This window comes from Bactrocera dorsalis, chromosome 1 (genome assembly GCF_023373825.1).
Source record: "Bactrocera dorsalis isolate Fly_Bdor chromosome 1, ASM2337382v1, whole genome shotgun sequence".
Lineage (NCBI taxonomy): Eukaryota > Metazoa > Arthropoda > Insecta > Diptera > Tephritidae > Bactrocera > Bactrocera dorsalis.
This window is the reverse complement of record NC_064303.1, coordinates 19,692,924-19,715,039: the sequence shown is the minus strand read 5'-3', so window position 1 is coordinate 19,715,039 and position 22,116 is coordinate 19,692,924. Positions and strand designations below refer to the sequence as shown.

At 35.3% G+C, this 22,116-nt stretch overlaps 1 protein-coding gene across 3 annotated transcripts in view; it reads left to right on the top strand.

Moving 5' to 3' along the window:
• LOC105224077 (limbic system-associated membrane protein) overlaps window positions 1-18,825 on the top strand; it is a 112,873-nt gene extending 94,048 nt beyond the window's left edge. For 2 of the 3 annotated variants that reach the window (XM_049457867.1, XM_049457865.1), the window contains exons 6-11: window positions 205-333; window positions 2,377-2,517; window positions 7,004-7,156; window positions 9,788-9,841; window positions 12,805-12,897; window positions 16,160-18,825. In XM_049457867.1, the coding sequence (XP_049313824.1) occupies window positions 205-333; window positions 2,377-2,517; window positions 7,004-7,156; window positions 9,788-9,841; window positions 12,805-12,897; window positions 16,160-16,314 (725 nt within the window). In that variant the 3' untranslated portion in view covers window positions 16,315-18,825. The remainder of the gene's footprint in view (window positions 1-204; window positions 334-2,376; window positions 2,518-7,003; window positions 7,157-9,787; window positions 9,842-12,804; window positions 12,898-16,159) is intronic. The other variant, XM_049457873.1, reaches the window with a different exon arrangement.
• The last annotated feature ends 3,291 nt before the right edge of the window (window positions 18,826-22,116 follow it).

Genomic DNA, 22,116 nt, shown 5'->3' with positions numbered 1-22,116 from the left:
TATTTTGCATGGGTCTAAGAAATGAATATGTATGAATTAAAGTAGTCAAAAGTATTTTGTTTATAAAAATATCATTATTAATATAAAACCTGAGAACGTTTATAATAACGATCATTGGTATACATGAGCAGTTTTTACTTTGATCTGATTTTTGATTGTTTTGAAATTCTGTTTAAATACTCGTTTTACTTTGTTTTATTTCAGTGCTGAGCGTTGAGGGTGTAACTTTGGTTCTGCCGCGTGTGAAACGTCAGCATATGGGTGCATACTTATGCATAGCATCGAATGGTGTGCCGCCATCGGTGAGCAAACGCATAACGTTGATTGTGCATTGTAAGTATAAACTAATTTCCGATATGAATATTAATACAAAATTTATATACATAAATATATATGAGTGTATATATTATTTTTAAACTATTTTGAAATGCATAGCTAGTATGTACACCACTGCGTATGAGTGATCTTGAGTATATGAAAACAAATCACCTTTAATTTTATCTTCTTATAAGCGAATAGATTTGCATGCCTTTGTTTGCTTCGCCTAACGCTACACAAAACTCGCATTCGTCAACATGTTATATAAAAATTGTATTGACAATGTTGTTGTGATTGGCTTAAATCGAAATTGTATAAAAAGTAAATTCCGGATTACGATTTAATAATGAAGCCAACATTAAAGCAACGATTGGTGATTGAAAAACAAACATTTATTGAAATATTGGTTTGATTACTAAAGAATGTTGTTGTTGATGAGGTGAACGAACTATGGAAATGTTACTTAAAATAAAAATTTAAATAATAATAATTTCCGTGATGCATTTTGGCTACGAAACTCCATAAACGCACCTGTTATTTTTTTTGTACTTTTTAAAATGAAATTGGCTGAAAATCAATATTAGTTATCAATATTTATTATTAGTAGAAAAAAACATAAATAATGAACAAATAAACTGTAGTTTCAAGTTATTTTGCTGATTTTGGGCGGGCAATTTATACACTCGTGGCCACGAAAAACTTACCACTATATTTTCTTAAATTTTTTTTCGCACTTTTTCGTTCGTTTATTTTCGTTTCGATTTTATTGTTTTTAAAGTTATACACCCACTAAAGTTCATGCTTCAATAGAAAAAAAAAAATAAAAAAATATTAATTTCAAATTTAGTGTAAATGAAATTAAGTAAAAAAAATAATTTTGCCATCGCATGTCAGTCTCTTACATTTCGAGCACATTTTGTATAGCTCACTATCTTTCAATTGATTTATCTATAGCTGAATGTGTTTTGTTTTGACTGTTTAGTGTTTTTGATTAATAACATGTCATTAACTTATTTCTCAATAAAAAATTTCAATACTGCAAAAAAAACCGCTATTAAATGGAGTCAAATAAGCACAATACTTGAAAATTTTGGGTGGTAAGGTTTGCGTGGGCACGAGTGTATAACCTTAGTTACAAATACTTCTTGTTAGAAATCTGTCTACTTTTCGTTGCATTTGAAGACTTGAATTAGTCTGTATGAATTTTTTAAATTTCTTTAAACTCGGCTATGTCTTTGACTGTGTTAAATTGGCATAAATCAGCATAAACTCCGCTGGATAGAATACCACAGAGACTTTCAATGGGGTTTAAGTATGGAAAACAAGTGGACCAGTCGGAACTTGGAATATATTTTTTTTCTTAAAACCCCATTTGTCTCTCTGAAACATTGAATTGCGGCACTGTCTTTCTAAAAAATTTAGTCAAAACCATAAAACTGCAAAACTCTTCTGTTTTACCGATCATCTTTTTTTCCAACAAATCCCAATCAAACTGTCTTTGTTTTGCACGATATTTTCCTGTTCCTGAAAGAGGAACGAAAAGGCGATTTTGTATAGAAACAGGGGTTTTACATGTTTTTTTCGCGGTATATGTTTGGCCCGATAAACCACGTAAAAAGAGTATCACCTCTATATGACTGGTTTTACAAAAGTTACTTATACGCATGGGTGTACAGAGTCGCTCATGTAGATATAGCTGGAAATACTAATGTTGATATTCGACCGTTAGGAGAACAATATCAAACCAAAATAAAAGTTATTTTTTAAGATTAAATAACAGTATATTTGTTTTAAAAATAAATTTTAGTTAATTCCACAAAATAAGATATTTTTTATTAATAATAATTGTAAAAGTCTGATATGGGTGTTTTTAATGTTTAAAAACAACTTAATATTCAAATAAATTTTTAGCTTAAATAATAAGAATAGCAATAAAACAGATGGTAAATAAGCATACTGCATGAACTACCTGTTAGCCATATAGATATGTTATATATTTTAGGTTTTAAATCTGTATGCTCAAATATTGATTTCGTATATTTTAAACATATTTTTCAGTCCCGCCAATGATAACCGTGCAAAATCAGCTGATCGGTGCAGTGGAAAACAAAAATGTAACTTTGGAATGCCAATCTGAAGCCTTTCCTAAGTCAATTAATTACTGGACGAGAGAGCGGGGCGACATAGTGCCACCAGGTAGTAGTTTAATGTGCAATTTCACAAAATTAAGATAATAAGTATTGGCTTTATAATAAGTAAAAATATATATATGTTTAAAAAATACATATCTTCAGTAAGTAAAAATACAACTAATAAGCAAGGGTGTGTGATTTCATGCGACCACGTTGAATCAGAAACTTTTTTTCAGATTGCGGGTATTAAATTAATAATTATTATGGTTTCCCACATTTTATTAAAAAAAATATAAAACTTACTTTCAATAAAAAATTTCATAATCAATAAAAAAATGTTGACAGTTATTTATAAAATTAATTTTAACGAAATAATTTCACTAAATTAATAAAAATTCCAATGTAACTATTTCTACAAAAATTTGAACATTTTTTAAATAATAATTTAATTATCAATAAACGGAATTAAAATTCCCTTTAATTATTTCCATAGTACAACTCGCTCTAACTATCCACAATAATATTTTTTTAACATCACAACATTTTTGCAAACATTTTTTTGTTTTTGTTTTTTTTTTTTTCCCAACCCTTTTGCCATGAAATTTTTGTTCTGCCAATTAAGTACGCCACAACTCAGTTACAAACTTAATTAAAATCATAAATGCATACAAGCGCATATATGTACCACGCTCAACGATTTCGCAAAATATGTGCCAGCAATGATTTAACTAATTAAAATCACTGTCAAGACAATGTGGCGAAAAGTTCATGCATAACTGCCACGCCGCAAATGTCCACACGTTGACACCTCAGCAAAACATGCAGCGCACACAGGCACATGCATGCATACATGCATACATACATAAATATCAGCATATAGCGATCTATATAACGAATAATTAAAATTGTTGACACAAAAAGAGTTGCACATGAAATCACCAGCGCAACCGCAGAACCTTAACAAAACCTCAGAAGGTTGTCACATTCCATAAAATGCACAATGCATGCATACATATATACGAGCATGTACAGTTATTCGTTAGCAACAGCAGGCTAGCAGGTTTATTTTGTATGCTTGAAAGCCGCAACAGAAATTCTAATTAAATACGCAAGGGACAACTGAACGGAAATTTAGTCTGCTGGGAGTAAAAATTGGTCAGGAATGGAGAGCGTATTCGATGATGTATTTTGTGAAGAGCCCGAAGAAAAACTTATCTTCACTATCTTTATCAAGATTTTCTAACTTTTTGAGGTCAATTTTATCAAATCATCTAGATGAACAGACAAACTCTAAAAACTTAAGAAAAATTTTATAAGTTTTACGAATAGATCCAAGCTTGCGAGGGGAGTTGATGGCGGGTTACGCTGCCAGGAACTGTTCATCCACTCAAATTGTGGCCTTCATCACCACTGTAGGGTCTTTCTGGCTGACGTAGCTACGACAAAGAGAGCAGCAGATCTACTGCATCGGATAGCAGCCACCTTCTACTGAGTTGGACTACAGCCACCTTCGGAGTGTTGACTTTCCACTCTGGTAGTAGTGTAGCGATATTAGCTTTGAGATCGCTGACTCCTTATCTCTGGCAACGAGTTACTTAATGATTAGACCCGTATAGATGTCTGGCCACAGCGTTATTGCAGAAAACTGTAAGGCTTGCAAGGTTGGGTACTTCAGTCTCATAAACAGCAGTATGGGACAGGTAGGAGCTTCACTACTGCAGGGTTGGGCCTCAGACCAACTTAGCAAGCATATTGACCAATGCTAGCAACTGTGCAATCACAACGTCCTTCTAGCCAGAGAAAAATTTAACTAAGTTTAGTGAGTTTATCTCCATCAGGAAAATCTTCCTGTCAATACTTCTAGGAGTACTAACCGAACACTGTCCCAAGAACATCAGATGCTTGGAAGCAGATCCTTGATTGAGATAGACCAATTCTCAGTAAATTTTGTTGAAATTTTCTGGCATTTCTTTGATTAACTCAGAGTCCGATACTGAATACTTTAAAGTACCATAAAAGTGTTCAATTAAATAAAATTTGTTTTGAAAACTGCGAGACAAGTTAGCTCCTACTTACTTGTAAATGTAAAATGTTGCCTACATTTGGGCTGAGAGCGAATATAGGTGACAGCTACATTAAATTCAAATTTTTTGTAACCTATTTTATGAATTTTTTCTTCTTCGGTCAATGATTTTACTAATTTTAAAGCACTTCCGTATTCTATACGACTAAGATCTGAGTATGGAGTCAGTCAATATTTTCACTCTCTTCACGGTAGACACTATGTCAGTTTATCAACCTCCTCAAAACATGTAGTTAACACACTTTTTCAAACTATTTCCTCGCTATATCATCTTCTCGTTTCATTCATTGTCCACTCTTTTTATTATTTTCGAAAAGTGAAAGCAACTTTAAAGATTCTTCAAATCATCATCAAAGTTTTGCCTCACAAAGAGATACTTAGCTATCCTTCGTTTCGAATACTTAAAATATAATTCCAATCAAATTTATTTCCAGGAATTCAACTTTCCAATTTTGCAAATATTCCGGAAATTTTATTTTCAGCTTGACGCTAACCTTAACATTTTGAAAATTATACCTTCTAATTGAAGTGTTGTCACAAATACTCCTTGACCGTAGACCAAAAAGTGTATTGTATCATTGTAGCATGAGCATCAACCTAACTTTTTAATTAACTGATTTAACTGAAAACTTTTTCGAGACGCACAAAAACACACAAACCGAAATGCAGCAAACTGGCCACACTAGAGTTTATGAAACTCTCTTACGCTGGCTGCACTTCAGTGGCTGCACTAATGCTTCCGCTGCGCATAAACACATACCAACAAATAGGTATGTTTATAGCTATGCATGTGTAGGTGATACATATTTCACCGGTCTACGTTTTTGCATAATCACTGCAGCGGTTGTTTTATGTTTTTTGCCTGGATTTCTGTGGTTGCTTTGGTGGCTGCAAAAAAGGGCTATACACTTATATTTATTTCCAAGCAAGTATGAGAATGCTAACACATAATTGCATACATTTAGGGGCAAACACAAAGCAATGTGTGGGGTTAGTTGTTAAAATGGGTTAAGTTCATTTAGGACAATTTTCATTATGTTTTATTATTGTGATATTTTGATTTTATTTATTTGTAAAAAGGCTCAGCTGAAAATCATTACTTACATCTACTTATACTTAGGTCTGGCGCATTTCTTATAGCAACTATATGTATAATATAACAAAATCTGAATTCTCTTATACTATAGCGGTTCGATCTGAACAATATATTAGAAGTTTATCGCGTTGCCTTTCACACTAATTTATTTCAAGTTTCGTTAAGATATTTTGTCAAATAAAAAAAATTTCATAAGAGAACCCGATTTTAAACGTTCAGTTTGTATGGCAGCTATATCCTACTGTAGTCCGATCTGAACAATATATCCGCATATTATATCATTATCTTGGACAATAATTCTAGCAAAGTTTCGTTGAGATATCTAGTCAAATAAAAAACTTTTTCATACAAAGACTTCATTTCGGCCGACCAATTTGTATGGCAGCTATATCATATATTGGTCCGATCTTAAGAATATTTAAGAATAATATTACTATGTATTGGAGAATAAATTATGCCAAATTTCGTGAAGATGTCTTTTCAAATAAAAAATTTTTCCATGCAAGAACGTGATTTTGATTGTTCAGTTTGTATGGCAGCTGTTTGCTATAGTGGTCCGATTTAGTTGGTTCCAACAAAAATGCAACTTCTTAAAACGAGAAGAATGTGTGAGGAATTTCAGATCCGTATCTCAAAAACTGAGGTACTAATCAGGGAGTATAAAAACAGATGGAGGGACAGGCCGACGAACATGGCTAAACTGCGTCAGCTCATCACGGTGAATATTTATATAAATATTTTTTAGAACACATGTTTTTTCTGAGTTTTAAGCATTTTGAAAATATTATATCGATTTAAACCATTTCAGTTGTAAGCAATCTTGTATGTTTGACCATGGCCAGTCATAAAATAAAACCTAAAAGAACCGCACATGTTTGTCTATAAATGGAAAAGCGAAAGAAGCAAGCGAGGCAAATGCGCTTGAAAAAGCTCTGCTTAAATGCTAATAATTTAATTTGCATTTTTGTAGCGACTTTTAATTGGTGCTAATGTCCTTACATGCAAATGTGAGCGGACTTAGAGACATAAGCTATGGAAAAACTGTGTATGTATGTATAAGAGAGCACAGATATTAGCATATTTCATACAGATATAGTATAATACGAGTCAGTATATGTGGTTTTAACTTTTGCTTGCTAATCTACGAACCGTCAACCTTTAATAGTATATACTAACACATGGTAGAGCTCAGCACGTAGACATACGATAAAAGTTTTCAAAAAGCCAATAATATATTTGTACAATTTTTTATTTTTTATATTTTTTATAAATCTCAATTTTCTTAAAAATAACAATTTATTTTACCTAAATAATTGATTTGTTTATATATCTATAACTACCACCTCATGCAAATTTTTACCCTATCCATTGCAGGTGTCAAATATACGTCCGGCGTTACGGAAATTGGCGAATATCGCAATGCAATGCAATTGCATATCAGTGATTTGACGCAAGCAGAGTTCGGCGCTTATCGTTGTGTGGCGAAAAATTCACTGGGCGACACCGATGGCACCATAAAATTATATCGTAAGTTAATAAACGTTATTAGTTAGCCGGCATTGAGCTTAAAGGTAGCTTTTTTGTTAAAGCTTTTATTATCAAAAATAGCTTTTTTTAAGCTTTTACTATCAAAAAAAAAAATTTTAAGCTTTTGAAATTTGTTAATGCTATGAGTTTTTAAAACAGATTAAAAATTTGGATAAAATGGAAAAATTACATTATTTATTTTTGTTTAAAGCAAAGACATTTTGAACTTGATAATCGAAATTATTTATAAGAGGAAATTTAGTAACAATTATATATGTATATATATATTTTTTAATAATAACAGGTAAATCATAATATGAAATTATATGCCATATCAGTTTTGCAGGGATACCAAAGCCGCACATCGCGCCATAAAAGCAGCTCCTTTTCGTGCTGTCAAAAGCAGCTTTGAATAGGTGGTGCATTTGGTTCTCTTTTCACGGGTATTTTCCAAGATTTGGCACATGGTATATCAGGTGAGGTGTCCGATGTCGTTAGATCCGGACCATGTGGTGGATATATACGAACTTTCCAATTAATCTGGGGGTTGTCATGATGAAACACAATTCCTCTCCCATTGGTCATTGGCCATTGCTGTCTTGGTCAACGTTTGCGTCGGCTCATTGCGTATGCGTCACGGTCCTTGTGACTTGATCTTATCGTAATTGTCACAATTTATTACCAGTATCCGTCCACTTCGATCGATTTTTTGCGATTCGGAGCGGCTTCGGTTCACGAAATATTTTTGTCGTAACCCGTGTGGTTTTTTTTATGCAGACTTAGGCAAAAGGCTCGAAAGCGTTTAACGGGCCGCGCTCATAAGCATTTTGGTGCAATAAACCCCACTCCAACCATGACACTTAATGCCATCTTGTACATAGTGCCCGTATACATCGTCGGAAGTTGTGTTGCTGCGAAAATTGCTATCCTACTCAGAGAATCTTGGCTCTTAAAAGTACAGGTATCTGAACACTTGGATATCCTCACACACTTTGACTTCATACCGGGTCACTTGGATCATGGAGTCGCCAAACCAAAATCTGGCGGCTCCTTCTCTGCCCATATACCGATGAGGGAGTTTTGGGTAAGAAGAAGTCGTTGGAGGAGAGAGGCAGTGAGTTTCTTTACGGATGGCTCAAAGCTTGGGGAAAGTTGTTAGAGGATTTTAATGACAGGAGCTCTCTATAAACTCCAGCTTCAGACTTTCTGATAATTCCAGTATCTTTCAAGCGGAGTTTGCAGCCTTTAAGGTACCAGCAGATCTACTGCTCTGGGGTGCACCTCCTTCAGAGAAGTGACCATTCACTCAGATAGCAGAGCGGCGATACTAGCCTAGAACTCATAAACAGTGCCTTCATGGTTAGTCGAGGAGTGCCTAACTTCGCTATCAATAGCATCGATAGTATTTGTAATAAGACTGGTATGGAAGCCGACCATAGCGGAATCGCAGTAAATTGCAAAGCCAGGAAATTAGACAAAATCCTTTTGACCCGTGATTGATCGAAAGAGATGCAGAGATATTTTTGCTCTCAGTAGGTCTAGCCTCTCTCTTGTTATATGGCTTTTAACAGACCATTGCCTAAGCTGTAAGATTGGGTATCTCACCAGACGCCATCTGGAGCAGCTTTATGAAAGAAGATGAGGCGGAAAAAACTCAATACTTCCTTCGTCACTTTCCCGAGTTTGAAAAGTCAAGCCTTAAGCATTTGGGAGCGCATACCATCAAACACCCTACCGAACTGGCGGGAATGAAAATTAAACGCCTGTGCAAATTTGTATTGACCACTAAGCGTTTTACTAATTTATAAGTTCGAACACAGTAGTTCTTCTTTTCTATGGCTTCACAAAGAACTAGCAGACCATGTGCGATCTTTGAACCATCTAACCTAACCTAATCTTAGGCAAAAGGGTTCGAAAGCTGTTTTGCGACAAATTACGTTCGGACTATGCGATTTTATCTATTTTTCCAGCACTATGTTTATTTTCACAAGATAGATATGGATACAAGTCTTATCATAAATGCATAGAAAATCAACGTCTTTAAATCTAAATCTGATTTTGAGGCGATTTCAATGATTAAAGTAATATGACATACTACAAAAGAAAGGCATTTTTAAACGCAACATAAAACAAAAACCCAACACATTTGCATTCAAGATCAAATCAGCTTAAAAATAATCCGCGAAATTGCGGCAATGAATGCGACCCCTAAACCGAATAGCGCGCCCAACTTGGCGCATTTCTTTTAGTGAATTAACTATGGCAGAAATATTAACCGCTTCGCTGGCAGCGGCTCGGCCGTATGCAGACACCTGCACTTGGACGTAATTGAATTTAAATATTTTCAACCACGACTGCGAGTATTTACGTCAGCGGAACGAGGGGCGTGGGGAGGCACTGCATTTTAATGAAATTCATTCATACACATTTCGCGCTCTAGAATGCTACGAAAGAATGCTGGCGTGATTTTTTGCGAAATTTTTAATTTTTTCACATTTTTTTCGCTTTTCATTTGCATAATTTGTATGATTTGTTGTAGGAGTTAGCGTGCAGCTGCCGTGATTTTTTAACTGATTTTTTTATTTGACTAATCCATAAAAATTTTTTCATTATTCGCTATTATTTTCGCAGGAATACCACCGACTGCTGTGAATTATGTGGAGAACTCGGAAGGACGTTACAAAGGTGAGTGTCAGCGCTGACCAGCGCCTGTCAATAGTGAATGCTTTATGTATCTACTCTTTATACGTGGCTGTGTATATGTGTACATATCAACATATATGTGTGTGTGTTAGTGCGGTAAGACTATGCAAATGCAAATCGGCGCACTCCAATGTCTATTCCATCCGCGTTGTAGACGCCATTCAACGCTGACGCCGAGGCAAGCAGTAATAGCCACTCGGCATAATTTTTTACAATTTTTTTCCTCGCATATTTCTTTATGAATATGTATATGGCATAAGCACCATAACTAAAGGTTGGTGTACTCTCATATCTAAAGCAATGCCGCTACGTGCAGACTAGACGTCCCTTACATTCGCGTCGGCTTTTGTGATGACATTGTGCACGTGCTGTGTACGAGAATGTGTGTATATGTGTATGAAAGACAAAAAACCAAATAATTCATTGCTCTAAAAAGTGCGAGGCAAATAAATTATTTATTTTCGGCTTCAAACAAATCCTCAGGCGCACGAATTTAATCGCCACCAGGCAGGCGTGCATTTTGGCTAACAACAATCGCGCGCTCGATGGTAAGTAACTATCGTGAGAACGAAGCGTAAGGTGAGGTCAGAATGCATCATAGTTCGACAGTTATGCACAGTGTGTGAAAATTATGATACAAAGATATTTTGAGGTTATGTTAAGATAAATGCGAAAACTGCAGATACCAAATGCTGTAAACGATTCATATCAATCGAACTTCTCAAAGATTAACTCAGCTATTGATACATTAATAAGCTCAAAACTAAAAGACTCTATAACTAAGTTTTCTATAATAAATATGTTTTGTCCAAACTCAGGTCCGAACAATTCTCTAGTCTTATATGCCCAAATAATAACTTTAAAGCATGTAAAATAGCAAAGTTGACCCGACCTGACCCGATGACAAGAACGCAAGTGCCATCATAAGATGCCCAAAACCATACAGCTGCACTTGAAGACACCGATAATAGTTAGAGGAACACATTATGTCTGGAACAACAACAAAAGCAACATGTGCGACCTAATTACTTTGCGATGACTGGGATAGTGAACAGACATATTGGTTTATATATATGTATCATATTTTTATATACGAGAGAGTTTTGTGATTTGGTAGGGGTTATTACAGGTCCATTGTCTATGAGATCTCAACTTCAAAGACCTTCAACAGGTTTAAGAAAAAGTGCTGAAAATGATGAAAATACCCAAACTTCTTAATTCCAGCTCATATCTCCCACACCACCACCATCGGATTAAGTATTACTTCATGGGAGAGAGAAAGACTTAAGTCTCATTTATCATACGGACTTACTTGCATCTAATATTCTTTAGATTCTTAGTTTTATCATAATTAAAGCCGACAGCTTTCCACCCACCATAGGACTGAAACATGAGTGCTGTCAAATTTTCCACCAAAAAACTATCGCCAAGCGAGATCTTCAACTTTTCCCTTATATTTGAAAAACGAGGTCATTGAAAAAATGCATGCTCAGAGTCTTCTATACACTCTGTTCACGTTGGATAGAACGGACTAATCTTAGAAAAGATAGTTTCCAAAGCATCCATTCCCATTCAGTATTTAGGTTAGGTGAAAGTCTAGGTTGCCGGAGGTTTATCCAGATATTTAGCCAGCAGGAAAGTAAAGAAGCGACTTGAGCGAAATTCACGACAAAATGCCAATCAAATGGCTAAAAAACTGAAAATATCAGACCGCAGCATCTGACGCATATTGAAAAATAAGCTCACGGTCAAGCCTTACAAGTTCTAAAAGGCCCATGATCTCACACTGAAGCAGCAACAAGTAAGACTTGAGAGAGCGATGCAATTGCTTCGCTTGGCCGAAAGCGGTCAAAGTCCGCACATTGTGTTTTCGGACGAACAAATTTTTCCAATTTTGCAATTCGTAAACTCTCAAAATGGTAGCGTTTACTTGACCGACGGTTGATACGAGAATCTAAGTCATCGGTTGGTCACAAGGATACAGCACCCGCTACAAATAAGGGTTTGGGTCGCTGTCAACGCAGATGGGCGCTCTCCAATTGTTTTCATCGAGCCTGGTGGCAAAGTAAATGCGACATATTATCAGGAAAGTGTTCTGGAGGCTCCTTTGAAGCCGTGGGCAAACAAACATTTCGGTCGCAAACCATTAAGAAGACTCAGCACAAAGCGCGAGTGAACCAAGAATGATTGGAAAACAACGTTCCGAAATTCATTACGACCACACAATGGCTCTCGAATTTACCAAATGCGAATCCAATGGAGTTTTCTCTCTGAACCATTTTGGAGGGCAAAGTCCGAAGTAAAAAATACGGCAGTCTCGAAATGCTGAAGAAAGCCATTGTCCGTGATGAGGCAAAATACCGGGAAGTCACATTCGGGTAGCATGCGATTCGTTTTTTGACCGTTCAAGGCCATAGTTAAGCCAAAAGGTAGTGATATCGATCAAAAGTGAATTGGTCCTGAATTTATGATTATTTTTACACTTTTTGTACTTTTAAAAATAATTTTCCAAACCGAATTTATGGCTTTTTTAACACTTGGAGTGCCTGTACATTCGTTGTATATCCAAAATTGAACCTCACACGTCGATAAAAGCTCTTAAAAATATAAACATCAACAAAAATAGGTCACTGAGCGCTAAACTGAGCACTTATTTATAAAAATAAATAAATAAATACTTAATCCACTGTTCTTTTCAATTCACCACTCAGTGCTCCAATATTTAAACCTCGCAAATTTTCCAGCTAACACACATTTATAAGGCATAAACCCACTGTGCGTCCGCACTACTCGTTTTCCTTTGCATACGAAATATGAAATGTATAATTTACGCTTTGAAAGCATTTCTTACGCAACCGAAAGTGCAATTTATTTAGCCATTTTTCACTGAACGACATTTCCACTTTTTCTTTAACGCTTTCGCCACAATTCCACACGGCATTTAGGCAGCAACAAAAAACGCATCAAGAGCTCGGAACTTTATCACCAGTCGAAGGCGTCCGAAGGCGTGGACATGGAGAATCTCGGCAAACGAAAAGGTGAGCAGATTAAGATTATTTACTTACCTATGCACTTACTTACTTACATACCCTATCTACTTCGCAAACACTACCCAGAAATACTACCCGGTTCAACTTTTCGCTTACTTTGCTGCCTTTTATTTATGTGTGTATGTGTAGATATGAGGTTGTGCTTTGTATTTTTAGCTTATTTGGTGGGAGTGGGATTAGTTATTCGAAAAATGATCGGCCACTTGAGACTGTAACAGCACGATATACATATATACACACACATTTACCTACAATAAATATCAGGTCAGCACTGCAACCAGAAATCTGTTCTTTTCTCAAGCATAAGCTGAACAAAGTATCAGTTTACCTTCTCCCCTATTATTTGACTAAGCCAACACAAAAAAAATTAGAAAAGAAAAAATAAGTATTTACAAAAACGTCAAAAAATGCTTGTACAAATAAAACCACCGCACTTGAAGTACCGTTTGGTTAGCTTTTATACCACAAACTTCCTAATTGTATATCAATAAATGTTCGCTTCTTTTCCTTTCTTCATCCACAATGTTTGTATTTTACGCCTACCGAGCCAATTTTTCACGACCATTTAATGATTTGTAAACATTCCACGTAGGTTTTTTTCGGTTTGGGTGAGTCAATTTTATGCTCATTCTGGTTATTGACGGTTATGTAATGTAATGATAATGATCAGCCAAAACGTTTGCTATTGAATTGTCTGTCTATACCGAATAATAAATATATGTATATACAATAAGGTGGGACAAAAAATACTTTTAATTTTTCTCTTTAGATACAGTAAAAGAATAGCCTGAAATTACGAAAACAAGTTTTGGAAAAGTTTAGATCTAAATATTGATATAAACAGATCGTATATTGGGATTTTCGAATTCCTATTTACATTACATAAGAATATTTTCCCTCAGTGGAATTAATCTTTGTCGACCACAAGGCTAGCAATGCCGTCTGTCTCTTTGTATATAAGGTAGAATGAGGGCGTGGGGAGAAAGCGGCATTGCCAGCAGGCAACTGAAATGCAACATATCAAGTTACTATTGGAAGGATACAACGTTGCAAGCTTAAGAAATACGATCAGCCTCACCTGAGGCAAATTCCGCCTCACTGTCACGTTCTATATTGGGCACTGCAGGCTCAAGAAACACTTGTACAATATGGGCATAGTCTCTTGCGCATGGAACCGACAACTCCAGAATCCTGATTTCACAGAAATTTGTAGAAGCAGGCCCAATGCCTTTGAATCTATCTACGTGAATAGCGATCACTTCACCTCCATCGCGACCATTAGCTTCTCGAACTAGTACTGTATATTATACGCTAGACCGTTGTGACAATCGATGATGTAGGGGAGGGCACAATAGACCATAAGTAAAAAACTCAATTATTTTTTATCTATCTATCTATATGACAAATTTCTGTAGTTATTTAATAGAACTATACAGCCCTACTCTACGTCTACTACTTCTGCTAAGGAGAGGACAGCTGAGCTAGAGAGATTTCTCGATACTGGAGTATATCCCCGTCGCTACTCCGCAGTGTTATTTTGGACCAATCGGTACAGATTGAGATAGTATCCTCCTCCCTTACTAAACCTTTTATCCATTCAGTTTTATTGAGTATTCTCGCCTGGATTAACCTATTGAAAGTGGAAAACGTGGAGCGGAAACTCCTTTGACTCAACCTAGTTTATTTACTGTGTTCCAGAGATGGTTTAATTTCGAGGTTCCCTTATTAAAAAAAAAAAGAAAAAAAAAAACAGAAACAGAAACTTCAAACCTAATGGGAATGTGTATTATCATTCAAAACAACATTCTTTGGACCACAACCACATCAAATCGTTGTTAATATAGATGGAATTCTAGCTCTTGAATCTCTTTAGATCACTCTAGATCCGAAATGCGGTAATCTTGTTTATTTACGTACCCATTGAGCCAAAAATGGACTTCATTTTTGAATAAAATCTGCTTCGAAAGCGTCGGAACCTATTGGAGCTTTTCAAGAGGACGTGGAGCAAAGCAGCCGAGTCGACCGGCTTCAGTTCTTGCACAAGCTGTATTTTCCACGCTCCTAATTTGTAATCTTGCCGTAAAATGCGTAAAGTCGTTCCAAACATTAGTGCAAGTTGGTGCGAAAGACGACGGATCGACTCTCCCCGGGCTTGGTATACACTTTCAGCTACGGCTGCTTATTTTCCTCACTGCGAGCTGAATGAATTCGGTAGAATATTATCCAATAATAATTCCTGGGTTTCAGGTTGGGTGAGATGAATAGTAATTCATGTAAAAATATTAAAAAATAGGAAAGATATTGAATCTCACCCTCTCATAACTCAGTGGTTTTCCACTTTATTCGGTCGACTGATCGTCCGTTTCCGAGTCGTAAGCATAGGTCCAAGGCTCATTGCCAGTAATAATGGTTTCATAACATTCTGGTAGTCGCAGAGTGTTGTTTTATAGACATTAACGCTCCGCTGTTTTTCGAAAAAAGTTTGTGATTTTTAGAACCAATCGTACTTTCACTTTTCTTAAGCACAAATGATCTTTAAAAATGTTGTTTTTCAAGAAACGCTTTTTCAGAGTAAGTGAACAAATTTTTATATGACCTTTTTAACTACGTTTTGAAGATGATGATTGAAAGAACACAATTTTTTGATTTTAAAGCCACTCTGAACGGTAAATTTTTTTTGGAAATTTTCTCAATAACAGAAATTTTGACTAGTATAATCGACGGACTAGTCAAATTTTCTTTCATGATATATTGTGAAAATAAATTGTTTTGTTTTCACCTGCGATTATGAGCAGTAGTTTTAGTTATCTAATAAAATGGTTGACTCTTCAAAGGAAATTTCACAAGGAAAGCTTTTTTTCTGACTTGTTCTTATTCATTTATAACCCTTTAAAGCTCTGAAGATGGTGGTTATCATTTTATATATACAGCTTTAAAATTATTATTCGAACAATTATTTGTTGTTGTTATTCGAAAATAGTAACCACATAAGTTAATTCTACATATTTTATATATATTTTATAGAAGCTAACAGAATGTCACCATATATTCAAGGAAAGAGCAAAAATATTAAGTTTCTTTTCACGAGGCCATTGAACTTTGTAAATTCTCACTAAAAAAACACTATTTATTTACAGCTACATCTATCTCTAAACTATCACTTTAACACTACATCGAAGTCGCAACAATAAATTACTTAATATTTCTACAAAACTTTTCTCTTTACCGCTCTCTCTTTCCTCCTACACAGATATGATGCTTGGCAACGAATTGGAGGATGGTTACTACGACTCAGCTGCTGCGGCTGTAACGCATTGTCAACAACATAAATTGACAGTGACAACAATGGCGTTGTTCACCATGTTGTTACTGTTCAGAAAAGTTGCGGTACTGATTGACGTCTGACAGTTGCTGAGCGCAGAGCTGCTGATACACTGATGACATTGTGGTTGCGGTGGCGTATGAGTAACTGTTAAGGCTAAAAGGATTTACTGTTGGCTGCTTATGATTTGTATGTGCTTGTATGTAAATATTGCTGCAATGAATTTGTGCAAGTGTGTAAGTTGCGAGTATTAAGTCGTTGCAATGCTGCAAGTTAAAATTATGGAGCAAAAATTGTAGAGCGCATAAGGAGCTTAGCTTTTGGATAAGCAAATGTATATATGGTAAAGATATTGCAAATTTTTCAGTTTTATTGGTAATTTATGGTAAGTGAAGCCAATGAAAGTTATAAAATAAATAAGAAATGAAATTTAACAAATATATATTTGAAATAAGGCAAAAAAAATTATATGATAAAATAGTTATTAGGTTGAGTTTAGAACTATTTTTTTTTTTAAATTTGAAATTCTTGTAAATAAATATATAAATAAAATAAGTGGAAAGATATTTAACTATATGTAAGGTGAACATATAAAATAATGCTTCCTCATACAAAAATATGATAGAATATGATTTCCGATATATATTTGTATAATATATACATATGTATACTGGAAATGGTGAATTGAAAAAAAAATTATTGTTTTTTTTTATAAGTTAAATATTATTTTTATAAATTTATAATCAAAATTCTATAAATGAAATTAAAGTGAATGTACGGGGTTCGCCAAGTTGATTTCCAAACTCCCTTAAGTTACAGTTTTTCGTTATAAAATTATCCTATGTGAACAAGGTCATTATTTTCAATTTGAACCTTGCCTAAACCATATCCACTTTACCGTTTAAGTGTAAAACATATGATTTTTTCGTTTTTTTTTTAATTTTTTATTTTGGACTACACAACTTTTTACGCGGTTATAGCCGGGTTAACAACGGCATCTTTACTTCTTTTTGTTATTTGGCGCCAATTCAAGATACCAAGGGCAGCAAAGTCCTTCTCCACCTGATCTCTCCAACGCAGTGGTGGTCTGCTTCCTTTGGCGGATACTGGTTAGAAAGCCTTCAAGGTTAAGGTATACTATTCCATCAGGACAACATGACCTTAGCACGCCTCAACTGCTTATAGAAGGCATTGTCCTTCTCTTCCGTCTGCGTCTTTTTTCACCCACGAATCCCACACCGAATTTTCGCTTTTTTAAATGACCACTGTGGTAAATGCCACAAGGACATACTCGTCTCTGTCCTTGTCCCGCCCAATGCATTTCTTGGACGGCAGTGATGTCACGGATTGGCTACCGCATCTAACATAAAGATTGTCTAAGTTTCCAAGGTTCCCGGCGAAAACGCAAGATTAGAAATTGGGTATAGTCAACTACTGTAACTGCATACCTAGAAGCATGACGACACCACATTACCGCTCATTATATCCTAAATTACAGCTTTCGAAAAACAATATTCCAATACAAAATTTTCCGCTCTACAAAAAAATCTTAATTATTTTAATTATTACTTCATGAGAGTGATAAGAGATTTAAGTCTCCTCTGATGGACGCCTAAGCTGCCCTAGATGTCTCAGTTTTGTCATGATTGAAGCTGCCATTTCGCTGACAGCTTTCCAGTTCTCAGTGCGCAATACAAAAATACATGCTCAGAGTCATCAGAGCACTCTGAACACAAAGAATTCGGACTAATGTCATGCTGGAATCTGTACACGGAGCTTCTTCAGCAGCCAGGTCTGCCTAGTATTTTGGTTGGATGGAACTGCAGGTAGCCATCTCGTCACGAGTCAATGTCCGGTATCAGTATGTGGGTCCACCGTCCTTTGAGTGAGATTTGCCACCGCTATTGCCATATTGTCAAGATTTGGCTCTCTCTTTTCTTTTGGCTCCTATAGATGCTTGTGATAATTTATATACCCGCTCATATTCGTCACCCTGCATGTCAAGGGGTATCATACTGGCTATTACTTCAGCAGCATCACTTGATATTATTCGGAAACCACTGCTTTATGTAGGAAAGAAAGAGTATTTGTATACATTTTAATGCCAACAAGTAAAGTTTTAACACTCAACATTATAAAACTTATTTTACTCCCAAAAAAGAATTCACTAGAATATTACAGATATACTATTTTATATTTGAGGAAGAAAAAAAACTGTAAAATAACAAAAGAGATTCTTCTTAAATTGAAAAAAAAAAATTGTTAAAAATATAAAATCCGCACTAGTTTATTTCATTTGGTTTAAAACCACGCTATGGTATTTTTTCTCTCTCTCTCCTTTTCGCTTATTCGTGAGCATACCTATGACACACACATATATATATTTAGGAAAGGTGTGCGCCTTAGCTTAGTACATTTGAAGAGAAAGTATGGTTCAATGCCGCGCTAAGGTAGTTAAGGTTAAGGTTTCAACCTACTATGACTTCTTTTTTAACTGTTGCCTTTCTCAAAAGCTGGTGGAGTATGGAAATATGTGTTTGAGCATCACTCGCAAGAGAAGGTATCAAACTGCAGAGATTTTAAAGGATTTTTGATTTTGAATCATTTAAAAAAATATTTTATGGAATTAAGCATAAATTTTCTGAACATTTTATTTAAATATATATAAAAAATATTAACATAAACAGTAGTCTACACATCAAATGAAATAAGCAATGTTAAACGCTGCTTGTATGATATGAAAGACTGTATGCACACAATTCAATGAAATTAAGCAGAAGCTATGTAAAAGTTGATATATCGAAAGCTTAAGCATATAGTGTAAATAAATTATTTATAAGAACTGTAAATATACAATATATAATTAAACATGAATGAATGAGTGAATAAATACCTAAAACTAATACCATACACACACTAGGCAACTAACGGAAACTTATACCTAATAGTGGCTAACTGGATTGCAGAACAAAATTCAAAATCAAACCTTAATTTAAATTATGCTTAAGTGTAACTGAGTAAAATGATATTTAAAAATATATTAGAGAAAGTGGTTAGGTTAAATGCGTTGATTACAAAAAATCATTAACATACATATCAAGCAATGCGATTCAAGTTAAAATTGTTATAAACAAAATTGATAAAAAAAAATCATAAATTAAAAAAAACAAAAATATCCAAAAATTAGTAGCTCATGAAATATAGATATTATATACGTGTATATACATATATAAATATACATATATTCAAAAGTTGTTCATATATATACATACCATATATAAAAGGGTAGTTATGAGAAGAATTGCTACAAAAACGTTAAATTATATATAAAAAAAACATATGTATGTATAACTGTGTAAGCTTCGTGGCTTAAGCATAAAATTGCAACAACCCTCTTTGCCCCGCCTAAAATTGCTACGGAGTTAATAAGTGAGTAAAAAACAACAAAAAGAAATTGCTAAAATAAACAAACATAAATGTATGCTAAATCATTTATAATATAATTTATATATTAGTTGAGAAATTAATATATTATAAATATATATATATATAGTGCGTAATATTGAAAGTTTCTTACTGTTTGCATGTTTGCAAAACTATATTTAAAATATTATATAATGTTTTACGATCATTTCATTTAGTAATAATATAAACATACATATGTATATATACATACATTGTATGCAAAATAGTATTAAGTCTATAATTTGAGCTGTTTACTCAGAAAAGTACTATCTTACATAGTGATTATTTGTATGAATGCTATATGAAAGTAATAAAGGAAAAATTGTTTAGAGCAAAAAATTAAAGCAAAAAATTAAAACGTGTTTTTAGATTTGATGGCATACAGGTTGGGTTAGCCTTTTTAGCTATTTTTACTAAGAAACGCTACGAACTAAAACAAGTAAACATATGAGTAATGCTTTATATACGAAATAACAAGTCAATTGTAATGTTCCCGGTCTGCCATAGTAAAACACAAAATAGTTCTCTTCAAGGGTGATAAGTACTATACTGGTTATAGCGCCCCTCCAAATTTTCGATACCATTTTTGTAGTACTTTTGCTTCCAAATAGGCTTAAGTTTCGTCGTTCACCTCTTCATTCGACGAAATTTTTTTCTCAGTGAGCATTGTTTTAAGATTTGAGAACAGAAAATACTCGCTAGAGAACGGATCTGGAGAACACGATGGATGCGAAAGACATTCGAAACCCACTTCATGGATTTCTGGCATCGTTTTCACTGACTTGTATCACTTTGCATTGCCTTGGGGAAACAGCATTTTCGATTTTTTCAAATGCGGCTATTTTCCGGCGATTTCGTCTTTCAAACCGTTCAATAACGCTATATAATACTCGCTATTGATGGCCATTCTTTTCAAGATAGTTAATAAAAATTATTTCATACGCATTCCAAAATACAGACGCTACAACCTTTGCAAGCCGACTGCGGCTATTTCCACGCATTCGAACGGGGTTCAGCGTGTGCAGTTTACTCGGATGACTAGAATTCGGAGTAAAATGATGGAGCCATGTTTTATCCATTGTACCATATCAACGCGAAACCTCGGGCTAATTATACTCAAAAATCTCTAAGCACTGTTCCGAATCATCCACTCGTCGGTATTTTGATCCAAAGTGAGCTACCGCGATACCCACCAATCATCAAAAATTATTTTGTGAACTTTTCTGATGTTTTTGTCGGTAAGAATCTCATTTGGAGTCCAGACGGAACCGCAATCGATGAATCTCACTGGAAATGATATTCGCTTTTGCGGGAAGGAAAAGGAAGGGGACCAGGTCCCCATCGTTCGATGAAGCGTTTTGAGCCTGCCACAAACTTAGTAAGGCAGTTAATATCAAGCATCAAGCCCAACAACTTCTCTAAATGCACCAAAAGTGTATCCACAGAGATATTTCTATCGCAGCCTGGTAAAACCTGGACAACGAGGCCAGCTCGTCTTCCTTCATACTTTACAAAGAGGGCCTCAAAGAATAGTAAGCCTAGCCGAGTGTAAACCTATTGGAAAGTGTCCAGTCAGAACACCTGTGGCGAGATTTACTCGGAAGATCACTTGTGGCTCGGGACCAGAAGGGTCTTGCGGTTGCACAAGACCTTGCTGTTGACCAGCGTCTGTTGTGTTCATTGAAGGTCCAAAGGTTCAACGCCGGAACGTAAGAAGTCAACGGAGAACCGCTTCAATTTCAATTGGATGAAATTGTGGAAAGGGTGCCCTTTTTAACCAGATCATCGGTTTTACAGTTTCCGGGTACTGTGAACAGGCACTTTTTTTTTACTAATAATATCAGGCATTGCTTGAAGGAAGCTGCATTTCGAAGCAGTACATCCATTGCCGTCTTGGTGGCAGTCACCTCCCCTTGAAAAACGTTACAGTGGTCTGATAGTCTGAAATTGCTCCCGACAGAAGACAACTCCACTTATTCCACTCTACGCTCTTAACTTCGACGTATCCGCTAAAAAGCGTACTACACCCCTTCTCCAACGACATCGATCCACAAATCCTTCGCAGGTGTGTGAGCTGAGAAGGAACCGTCAGGAGAACACTCTGGGGTAGGAATGCAAAAGAAATAGTGAAGAATTTCAGTGTGTCTCTGCATGGGGCCCCTCATATACCCAACTTCCTTAAGTCTAACAACAGTCTTACGACCATTCTTTGAACATGTTCCAGGTGCTTAGCTGGTGTCATTTTTCTGAGCGCACTCCATGACACAAAACCGCATAGATTATTGGCGGAGTAAGTAAGTATGGAGTAAGAGCACCACTTTTTATGTAACCATAACCTCTTCCTATTTATTCTACTTCAACACGAAAATCATCGTGTTGATACCAGAGGGATAGCGTAAGTTCTCAACATCACTTACAGA